At 34.3% G+C, this 11,762-nt stretch overlaps 1 protein-coding gene across 1 annotated transcript in view; it reads left to right on the top strand.

Moving 5' to 3' along the window:
• Nucleotides 1–3,275: 3,275 nt before the first annotated feature.
• The window catches only part of LOC122181204 (hornerin-like), a 40,918-nt gene continuing 32,431 nt past the window's right edge, over nucleotides 3,276–11,762 (top strand). Inside the window, exons 1-9 of the mRNA XM_042873583.1 lie at nucleotides 3,276–3,489; nucleotides 5,865–6,001; nucleotides 6,193–6,284; nucleotides 6,545–6,653; nucleotides 7,283–7,309; nucleotides 7,652–7,690; nucleotides 8,438–8,482; nucleotides 9,837–9,878; nucleotides 11,301–11,342. Of these exons, the coding sequence (XP_042729517.1) occupies nucleotides 3,294–3,489; nucleotides 5,865–6,001; nucleotides 6,193–6,284; nucleotides 6,545–6,653; nucleotides 7,283–7,309; nucleotides 7,652–7,690; nucleotides 8,438–8,482; nucleotides 9,837–9,878; nucleotides 11,301–11,342 (729 nt within the window). The 5' untranslated portion in view covers nucleotides 3,276–3,293. The remainder of the gene's footprint in view (nucleotides 3,490–5,864; nucleotides 6,002–6,192; nucleotides 6,285–6,544; nucleotides 6,654–7,282; nucleotides 7,310–7,651; nucleotides 7,691–8,437; nucleotides 8,483–9,836; nucleotides 9,879–11,300; nucleotides 11,343–11,762) is intronic.

The raw sequence follows: 11,762 nt of genomic DNA, 5'->3' as shown, positions 1-11,762 counted from the left end.
CAACTGACATTTCTTTGTTGTGTCATTAGTTTGACTGTGTTGGCAGTATGCTGTTGTATTTGTGGCATCTAGCATGCATTTTCATGACTATTTATAACATCGGTAAGTTTTGTGGTACAGTAAGGAGTGGAAGATTGTGATCTCTTCCTCAGTGGACAGTAGTAGATAGGAAGTAGTGTCTTTCATAATGAAATAATATAAATAAAGTAATTAAAGGTGATTAACAAGAGAAGAATACAGTTAAATATGCTGATTTTTAAAAATGGGTAATGTTCTTCAAATGCCATCAGCATTTTGAATTATAAATGTATTTTAAATGCACAAACATGAAGAAATTGAAGAATTTTCATGCAAACAGCTTTCGCCTCATGGATTTCATGGTATTCCCTGGTTGAATGAAAGTGTCTGTTATGCATTGTTCTGATTCTGGACTTTTTCTAATCTTCAGCTGAGAGATTGTGAAAATACTTATGAAGTCTGTTTAGTTTTCAGTACATGTAAGACACTATAGCTTCAGATCCTTTCTTCAAGAGACACGATAAAAACAGCCTCATTTAATATTTGCTGTGAAAAAACACTTGGCATCACTACAATGAATTGAATTTTTCCATGTCTTTTGCAATGAAAAGAAAGCAGTAAGAATGTGAAAAGCTAGCAGCAGGATGCTCTGAGGTCAAACAAAATAGACTAGCATAGAATATTTTACTCAAGCTGCTCATGAAATATTAGTAAGGCTTTTGTATAGCACAATTTTGCAGATTTTAATCAACATATTAGTTGGTTGCCAGCCTTCAGAAGCCTTACCTGTCCCTAATGCCTAGTTAAAGGTCAGAGGGGGCATGATTCATCCATGAGGTGTGTTGTCATCGCCCCATCTGGGCAGGAGAGTCCCACCTGCGGTGTCCTAATTTCCAGACAGAGGCACGATTGGCTACATCGGCTCCCTGCCTTGCCAGGGATTGGCCAAGCCAGTCACCTCCTCTCTCTCATCTTGCTGAGCACCCGTGCTCCTGAGCTGCATCTCATCCACGCTGACCTCTGAGGGACCGGAGGATGCCCACACATCAGCGCTTGATTGATAAGGTGTGTTGCTGGGGATGTGGTAGACAGGGTGCACACCAACTGGTCAGGGTTCTTCTCAGCGGCTAAAGGCTACGGCTTACCAGGAATGTTTAGGAGAAAAGAAAGGAGAAAAATACTCATAAAAGAATCAGTTGGAAAGGACATATGGGACCAAGTCTTGAAGTGCTGGCGGTATAGATGTGTCAGAACTGTTGTTTTTTTTCAAATGACACAAAAAGAATTTATCTTATTAGTGAAATCCTCTATGTTTAAGGGCTTTTAAAACAACTTTTGTTTCAGTGCAGAAGTTTGCCCAAGGCAAAACCACCAAAGCGTCTCTTCCCAGGTCCACTAGATTTTGAATGCAGTAGCAAACTAAATACCACTCAGATTTAATTGTTGACCTGAAGTGATATTCAACTAAATGAAGACGAGGATTCTTAATGTAGCATCTCTCAAATGCTGCAGAGAGGAGAGTCGTACAGGCTGATGGGAAGATGAAACTGTATCTGTGATTTTAAAAAGAATTAGAATTTTTCCATGTTATGAAGGCAACTCAGATAAGAATATTCAGATGGAATCGACCATGTATACCTGAAAGAACCAGTTATTTTTTCTCATTAAGATAGTTAGAATCTTGAAAAATTTTTTTTCCTTGAATTCCATGCTTTTATTTAATAAATAATTACCATCCACTTTATTATTATTTTTTTTTTTAGCATTTTTCTCTTTAAAATATGTACATTTTTGTTGGAAGATACCATAACTTCATTGAATAGGTACTGGAATTCAAGTCTGGACTTGGAATTTTGTAAAATGCTAACATCTCTTCCTCATCTCATTCTCAGTTCCAAAAGATGATATCATGAGACTTTTAGGGTAGCCCTCTAATTCTTTACACAGACAGCTAATGCAAAGAGAAGACAAGTCAGCCATTTTTCATCTGCTTTTGTTTCTGGATGTATTCTTACCAGAAAAAGGAGAAAGAAGAGGTTTCAGAAGCTTCCTTTCAAGGAAGAGTGTAGCTCTGGATTTTTCCAATCCCAGCTAAGAACTCTCTGCTTTGAAGTAGAACATCTAGTTAAAAACAGATTTTTTCCATCTTAAGCATGAGTCAGAGAAAGATTTCAACAACACGTACTCTAGCTCATATTAAATCACTGTTTACCACATCTATTAATATAATAGCACCTACGTACTGTACTTAAAATTTAATTAGAGGTGGACTATGTTAAAATAGTTGCAAGAAATTGGACAGCCGCACCCAGCAGACTGCGATACCAGGAAAAAATGCTTACAAGGGTCCTATTTAAATGATATTTTCTGGAGAACTTAGGGAGGGGTATGCTCCATCTGCTTTAAAGACATGATAACCAGCATATATAACTTTCCTGATTGCTGCACTTATTGATTGTGACACCATGCAAACCTTTATCGTCTTCTTGTAGGAAATCTTTCAAAGCTTCAGTCTGTTGATTCACAGGCTTTTTAAAAATTAAGTTCACTTCAGAGATAAGCACAAAAATAAAATTTGTTTTGATGATTTCCACCCACGCTCTTCCTGGTTATTCTGTTCTTTGTTTGAGTTAGCTCATACAACACCAAATGATCTTATGTGTTCATGCACGAGTTAAGATGCACAGGAAGATGTTACGAATTGGCTACATCTCATACATTGTGTTTGAAATGCTTCCAAAGAACTGTAAGGTCTTATGTTAAACCCTTCAGGAAACAATTATTTTGGAAAACTGAGAGTTCTACATGGCATTTAACTGTAGATTTCTTGGCTGTTGTTTGAAATGGGAATAGGCAAAGCAGTCAAAATAGAGCTTGTTAGTCATGGTTATCGCTGCAAAAAACAGCTTGAGAGAACAAGACTTAAATTTTAATTCTTGTATGAAGATCTGGGCTAAATCTGCCAGCTCAACAATGTGGAAGTTTGTGTAAGTCCTTTTTGACTCTTAAGCCATAATGCAGTTACGGATTGCTGTCATGTGACCAGAGAATTTAAGGTTCAGTTAATAATTCAGTGTTTTAAAATGAAAGCACTCATTCATTTATTGCACTGTTTTGTCAAGGTCTACATGTACTTAATTTATTTTCTTCCAAGTATATGAATGCAACAAAGCCAAACTACCTAGGTTTCTTCTTCTTCTTACTTTGGAGAAGGGCAGGTATTTGTTAGCAACTACTAAAAAGCTGCTGCTATAATCTTTTCTTCTTTTCCACAGATGAGGAGACGCTTCTGCTTAGTTTTTTTGTTCTGTGGGATATTTCTGCCCAGAATCTTTGGTTTTCCACATGCAAATACTTCAATTGATTGTGACTCTCTGTTACCAAACTATGAAGATGAACCACAGACATCTCCACCACCATATATTATTGCTGTATCTTTTGATAGCTTTGAACCAGGAAATGAAATACAAGGTAAAATAGTCTGAATGACCTAAAATCTTTGTGTCTTCTAGAACTACCAATCTTAACCAGGATTGCCCCATTTCTCTCTTGATGTATCTAATTATTTTTTTATTTCAATCTTATTCATCTGTATTTGAGATGTTTCTTTTTTTTAATGTTTCATGTATATATATGTTTTCACATTTATATAATTAAAACTATATTCTCAATTTTTTTCTTTTCCCTCTCTGATAACTGTATTTTTACTTCACGTTGTAAGTTTTGTGACAGAATTAAAATCCTATGAGACAGCTGGTCAAACTGGACTAATAAATTGTTGCTGTCTAACATTCTGTTTGGGCATTTGCAGTTGTATCAGCTGTGTGCAATGCAAAGAGATCCTAGGGGTGACGGTCATGCTGTGAACTTACAAGAAAATAAAAACTCAGGATACTGTCTATGACAACTCAAGAGTGAAATGCTTTGAGTCATGCTTGTAAGAGTCACATCCCAGATTTTATCAAGTTGCAGGAGGTGGGGCTATTTTGGCTTTTTATCTTCCTAATCTGAGTTACTCTCTGGAGAGCCTTATTTCTCCACACTATGCTGCCATCTCATGGTGCTGTCATGCTTTAGTGACGTGAGAGTGCTTCTTTAATCATTTGGTATAACAAATACAGAGGCAGAAGTGAGTTATAATGTATCTCATTTTCATTGTTGGATCTCTGTAAGCATTGTTCATAGCAGTTGCTCTGCTGGGCTTCTGTTTTGCCTGATCTCTGTACACAGACAGGTGTCTATGGCAAATGATAGCTAGGGAGAGGAATGGAGGACTAGAGTCCTATTATAATTCTCATTCTTGGAAAAATACATTTGAATAACTCCTTTAAGAATAGGATTGCTGTTTGATGACTGAGATCTGTTTCTAAAACACTGTTGCCAACAGAATAGTGGATGGACTTTAAATGTATGCAGACTGTTCTGTGAGGTTATACTAGATCTATTGAAACTAAAATATTAAATCCCAAATGCTACTAGTTTTGATGTGTGGTTAGACAAAAAAAAAAAAAAAAAGGCTAAAAACACTTTAGCAGCACATAATTAAGTTTTTTACTCACAAGGTGGTGACGCACTGGAACAGGTTGCCCAGAGAGGTTGTGGATGCCCCATCCCTGAAGGCATTCAAGGCCAGCCTGGATGTGGCTCTGGGCAACCTGGTGGTTGGGAACCCTGCCCACAGCAGGAGGGTTGAAACTAGATGATCCTTAAGGTCCTTTTCAACCCAAGCCATCGTATGATTCTATTGCATCAAGTTGTAAGCATCCCATACTTATTTTCAGTAGGCTGCCCTTCCAATGAGTGTATTGCTCCTATTGCACCCATGACAGGCCATATGGCAAAACGTACAGTTGTATCTGTGCTTCCTTTAAAGTGTTGGGTGCCATCCCACCTATGCAGTGAGTTAGGACTGAAATTGATGGCAAATTAAACGGCTAATTATACAGGTGTTTTGAAATGTTGAATTGTTTAGATATGATTGATTTCTGCTTTGACTGTCATTCCCAGTTTATCTATTCTTATCTACTGACACTCATTTTTAAGGAGTACCACGCATCTACATAGTAAAAGGATTGTTCTGATTTTATTTGTGAAAGTGCCTCATACTGGCATTATCTGAGCACGTTTATGATACGTCATAGCAATTCTGATATTGCTTCTTAAAACTTAGTTTCAGTTTGGATACTCATAATGTGGAACTGCCCTTTTCTGCAGTTTCTGTGTTTTCATTTCAGTTCCTTCAGCAGTAAAATTGTGTGTAATTATTGATTTTTCATTTTGAACTAGGAGAGACAAATTGTTTAGCTTTCATTTTTTCCAGTTTTAATACATCAAAAAAGAAGGTTTTGCAATTCAAACTAGGCAAACATTTTTTTGTTTGTTTTGTTTTTTAAAAGAGATAGAAAAAATGCAATGCTCTTTCTCAATGTTGACTTTTGTGAGCTTAATTAAACAGAAAATAAATAACATTCTAGTCATCAGGACCATCATTGTGGTACACAGGGGAGCAAATCAAATTAATAAGAAAGGTCTGGTCATTTAGTAGGGCAGAATTACTTTTTAAAATTGTTGGTAGTTTTCCCATTACTTTCTAATACACTTAGTTACACTCAAATGCTTCTTCAAACTTCTTTCTTTCCCTTTGTTGTCAGTCTTGACAATCAACAAGTACTGTAATAAGTCTTAATTTTTTTTTTAAGAATTGTAAAAGATTTTAACTTTTAAGAAGAAGTTAACTTCTGTACATTCGGTCATGTTCTGGAGGGTGGGGGAAATTAAATGTTAAGCATTAAAGTGGTTTTGATAATATATGAAACTTAAATTTCTCAAACTGTCTTTTATCACAGTGACCCTAGAAGCCCTCAAAGATGTTGGATTTAAAGAATTTAATCTACAAGCTCGAGAAACAGGAGGAGATGTTCCTGTTGGTACTTTCAAAATTACAGATCCAAACACAAAAGGCTTGGAATGTCATAACATCACGGTATGTGTTCGCTCTTGGCAAAAGTTTTAATGGAGAAAGACTCATGAAAACCAAACATAAGAACTATCTGACAATAAATAGAAGGAAAATTAGAAGGACATCAGCATTACCTCATGTAGTAAAGACAGTTACCCAAGTATAGATAAAAATCACTTTTCTCTTATATAATTATAATTTCTTTTTAATTGCAGAATTCAGCAGTAAGTCATGCAAATTCTGATCTGAAGCAGAAAATTACAACAACATGGATTGCTCCAAATGATGTTAAAGAACTTCAGTTCATGTAAATAATATTTCTTTTTCTTTGCCTTTAAAATTCATTTCTATGTGGATTCTGACATCCTTTTTTTGTCACAGGCATTTTTGTTCCATAGTTTGTCATAAGTGTTCTGGAAAATGATTCCATTCTTTTCAAACTTCTCCATGGCTCTAAAAATTGATATAGATTGTTTTGACTGAGGGAGGAAAAAAAAGCATTTATTGCTATTTTATTCTGAAGATTTTTTGTTAAAAGATAAGTAAATAGCTTTATTTCCTTTGCAGTGCAACTGTTGTTCAAGATCTAGAGAAATTTTGGGTTGGAATTGAAAGCAAAACTCTCATATCCACGCATTCTAAGTCAATTAATGGGACAGGAAAAAGTAAAAGGAAGGTAAGTTTTGAGTTCATTCACATACTAGAAATTTCTACAATCAGTTAAAATATCTCTGACTTGATGCCAGGTATACATTTGATGTCATGTGTTCATTAAGATGGCCGTAATCATCAGATGTTTTCAATGCTTTTAACTGCCTAATCCTCTTACTAAATTGACAAAAAATTTATAGTGAATAGTTCTATCTCCCATAGAAGCAAAGAAGCAAATAATCTAGTTATCAAAATAATACACGTCGCAGAGAAAAAGGAAAGGTGGTGATAAAAAGGACTCTGCTTTTCTTCTGCTTTTCTTTTGTTATATACATTCCTGCTGCCTCTGTTCCTGGAACTATAGCCATAAATAAATATTATTATAAATTTATTTGCTCATTTATTTATTATGGACCAGGAATTGTTTATATTATGCATCTTAAACAAGATAAGCAGCTTAAGTAAACAAAATATTTTCAAATCTGTAATGTTGGTCTTGACTGGAGCAGCCCTGATTTATGTCATCTTATGATTTAACTCTGCCTGAACACTTATCCTATTATCTTTTGCTTCACCAAATGTTAGTTCAGATAATCTTTTTTTTCCTTAACTTGTAACTGTTTCCTCTTTTTTCCTTTTTTTTTTTTTTCCCAGCTAATGATAGAAATTGAATGCAGCAAGGTAAGAACAAAGTATTTACAATTTCACAGATTTCCGTTACCTCAGTTTTGGGATTCCTGTCTTGTTGGTCCAGTTATTTCATAGTTGCAGCATAAAGGTTTTATCATAGTATCCAAATTATTTTCCTAGAGAGAACTTTACATTTTTGTACTTAATTTTGGAACTATTTTAGTGAGATAATGTTAAATATCAAATGAGATAATTACAACAGGTAAGGTATTATAAGCAATCAAGAACTGACTCAGGCCACAAATGTGAATTCTGTTTAGTTTCTTTTTAGAAATCACTTGGTATTTGTAAAAGAATCATCAAACAGTAACTTGAACCTGTAATTTCTTACAGCGTGGAGGGACGTACACCAGGCAAGGTGGATGTGTTGTGGTAGGTATTATTTTTGTAAAGATATCAATATACTGCTACTTGTTTAAAAAAAAAACACAATTGTGTGCAGGGATGTGTGTGTATATACTTATATATATGTATATATATATAAACCTAGACAAAAGCTGCTTCTCATCGCATCTTTATCCCTTGGTAGTTTAATTTATTTTTGCCCTATCTTGATTGTTGTACTACTTCTTTGTTTATGCATCTTTTTACTATTGTTTATTTTAATGGCTCTAAAGCATCATACTCTTCAAATCATCATATAGATATATACAACCTATTTGATTTTTTCCCCTGAAAATTGTCATTCAGCTCAGTGCAAAAACCTCTTTCACTTCTTTCCCTCCTCACACAAAACATGCTCTGCATTTCGTAGTGTCTAATGATTATGTAGTCATATCACTAAAAAGTTTTCATTTGAATGTTGCATAATTTGACACTAATGATCTTACCACTTGAGACCTGCTTCTCAATGATGGATATGCTGTATGAGGACAGGTTAAAAGAGAGGTGATGTGAGAGTGTTCTACGGCAAGCAGTAGAATTATATTAATTTATACCAATTGAATAGATTGGTTTTAAAGATCTCTGAAATCATTCTAATAGTATTGAAAGAATAAAGTCACAGTAAAACTACTTTGTGTTTTCTCCTTTTTCACTAGGTAGATCTTTCTTTCCTAAAAGTGATTTATATGAAAATCAATTTCCTTGAATGAAAGTAACATTTTGATTTCTTTACAGGTTCAACCTTCCGGTTCCTCTCAAAGCAGCTATTCTAGTGGTCAGGTAAGGATCCTAATTTCCAACGTACATTTTCCTTCAGTAACCTTGAACAAATAAAGTTTGAAAACACTACTGAGATGATAAAATGTCTCTGCTAGTTAAGAGAAGGCCGAAGTTGTTCTTCCAGTAAAATGTATGTGCAGTATCTGGACTAGGCTGCGCTGTGGAACTCAATAGTTTGCTGACAGCATTTTGACCTATTAGCTGTTTCACCACCTCTGATTTCAAGCATTAACCAAATTTACTGAGCATTAGCCTGACCCATGGGAGAAGGAAAAATTTCTTCCATATTTCTATAGGATTCCTACCTGTGCATATGCGTGTTCATCGAAATGCAAACTTTGAACATCCATATTTTAGAGACATCTGGTTTAATGAAAATGTACTCGTTTTTAATTGATTTGTTGGGCATTTTTCTAATTTCATATTTTGGTAATCAAAAGGAGCAATTGTACTTTCACAGTCTTCTCTACAATTTGCAAAATTTCTCAAAACTTTGTGAGATATTCATGTGTGTGTTAAAATGCCAGTATGATGTCTACATCACTTGTTTCACAGGTTTATATTCTCAGTTGAATGTTAAGGGATTTCATTGCCTGGTTAGCCTTTTAAAACTTCTGACATAAATACATCTGTATTCTTGCTGATCACTTGAATTTTTTTCAGTCAGATATATGTACAGTCAGATCAGGGTGATTGTGTTTTTACATTACATGCCTGTTTGTATTGTCAAATGCTTTCTGGTGTGTCTCTAAATTTCTTGAACTGAGCTTCCCAAGGATATATTTCTAACTACTTACCAGTAATTATATTTATTAGTGAATTATCTGTAAATTTGGCCATTTCCATTACTTGTAAGGGGAATTACCAGACTCGGAGAGATTACTTTGACTTATGTGCTAAATTTAGACTTTTCTTCATTGTGTTTCTTTCATTCATAATACGTTCTCTTTTCTAAAGGCTATTTTTTTCATGTTGTCATATAGCTGCCTGAAGTTATTATTTTTATTCTAAAATATGAGTTACTTAGTATAACACCCATGAACTTTGAAAGGCTGCCTGACCAATGACAGTGTTATATGAAATCCAGAAGATGGCTAATGTTTCATAATAAAATAAGTGTTCGAGACAGTTGTGATTGAACAGGTAACTCCTGCATTTCCTTGTCACACAGGACGAGATGTTTGTGCACATTTTCAGCTGCTTGGCTTTTTGTGCCATAAACATCAGGAGTTTTTCTGTTGTTTTTTCTTTTTTTTTTTTTTTTTTACCAAAATTTTTTGCCGCCTGCTTTTTTTTTTTTTTTTTTAATCATAGGAATAATTTACTCTTTGGTGTTTGTTGTTTTTTTCTTCAGAGTGGAACAGTCTACACAATAAGCAAGAGTGGATGTGTCCCAGTAAGAACTGTTCTCATATTTACTTTATTGTAGCCGATGTAACTATATTTATAGAAACTTAAATTATGTTATTTATGTAAGTATTCTTTAGAAATTTCTGTTTCAGGACGAAAATAATGGAGAAAGCTAGAAGAAAAGTGTTATGGTTTATTCAGTGGTATGAAGTAGTTGGGAAACTGGGATGTTACAAAGCTTTCTAGAAATGTATTGCTTTTAGGGGAAAAAAAGGACTGGAAGGGTTACGTTTTGCACTGAGGGGTTATTGTTTAGAACTGAAGTAATGCTCATCAGACAAGTTCTCTGTTTTCAGTAGACAAGACTGGTTGAAATTGGTCTGCACATTCTAAATTGTTCCTCTTCTTGGAATTCATGATACAGATATCTACAATAACTAAGGCCATTTCATCTCACGTGTGGCATGGGCACTTGTGAATTTATTAATTCTTTCAGAAATCAGTCAGAGATGGCAGAGTGCTGCAACATGTTGCTGAGCAGCTCAAACACTTCTCAGAAGCATTTGTATCGAGATGATGACTGTGGTCATACAGGCTAAAATATTTTTATGCCAAATAGTGGAAATTTTGATTTCCTTTCAGCATTTACAAAATAAGATCTTTATTTTTCAATTTTTCAAAGTGACTTTGTTCAAGTGTTTTCTCAATATATAAAAAAAAAAAAAAAAAAAAAAGGAAAAAACTTGAAAGGTAAATGAAATACTGAAATTAACTCTTTTTATGTCATTGACAGTTATTTCCTTGTTTATCATATTATGACCACTGTAGTTGTAATGCTAAGCACTCACAGTACAGTAGTTGAGACTGCTCAGCACCAATAAGGACAGTTTCCAAAAGTGTGAAACATTCATGTCATTAGTTCTTGTAAAACAAAATATGTTTTGGAGTGTTTTGGAGTTTTACAAAGGAAAAACAGAATTAAGTTTTGTGAGAGTTATTCCGTTTATTAATAATAGGAGACTTGCTTTATAATGGGAACTATTACTATATATGCTGGACCTTCTTATTTTTATATTTCATTGTCTCTGAATAAGGAAAGAGTTTCCTCTTCCTTATATTTAGTTTCAGATTCCTAATTTTCCCATCTCTCTGTAGGTATATATTACATGATCAATGTTTGAATTCCAAGCATTTTTTAAATCCTTACCATTTATTTCTATTAATTTCCCAATAGTGGGAGTTTTAAAATATTTCTTGAATTCCACTGTATGTTCCCTAATATGTAAAGTGATAGTGTGCCTTGCTGTTACCTATGATGTGTGGGTGTTCACACATTAACAGTATTAACTGTATTCTCCTTATCATCTGTTCCTTACAAATTCCATGTAAGGATCACTTAAAACTGAGATTGTCTGAAGGTAAGGTAGATATGGCAGAGAAATAACTGCTTGGTCTGTTTTCTCCCTAGGGAGGTGCTGCCAATGCGTATAGCCAGAATGCGTGTAAAGATGTAAGCTGCTTATAAGTTTACTTATTTTTACTTGTACTTTTTTGCTTATTTATTTACTAATTACTTATTACTATGCTTGTGCTTATTCACTCACCTCGTGATTGCGGATTGCAGTACATTTACTTATACGGAGGTAGATTATTTTTCCTAAACATATTAAAGAAAATGTTGGTGATCTCAGGTACTATTCTGAAACTCGTAGCAAGAATTAAAAGTATTGCACATTCACTGTCTCAATGAAATCTTGTTAGTCTACCAAAATTTTAGAATTCCTTCTTAGTTCTTAACGCGTGTCATCTATTAGTGCAAATCTGATCAGATATTGCATAGTAAGTCCTGTAATTTTTCTTAAATGATCTTTGTGTTTAAATCCAACAACTCTATATTTAGTAGGGATTTGAACATAATCAATGTCATTTC

The sequence above is a fragment of the Lagopus leucura genome, unplaced genomic scaffold, assembly GCF_019238085.1.
Source record: "Lagopus leucura isolate 7727_CA_CO unplaced genomic scaffold, USGS_WTPT01 Super-Scaffold_100009, whole genome shotgun sequence".
Classification (NCBI taxonomy): Eukaryota; Metazoa; Chordata; class Aves; order Galliformes; family Phasianidae; genus Lagopus; species Lagopus leucura.
Note: the sequence above shows the minus strand (reverse complement) of the source record. Positions and strands in the feature narration are given on the sequence as shown.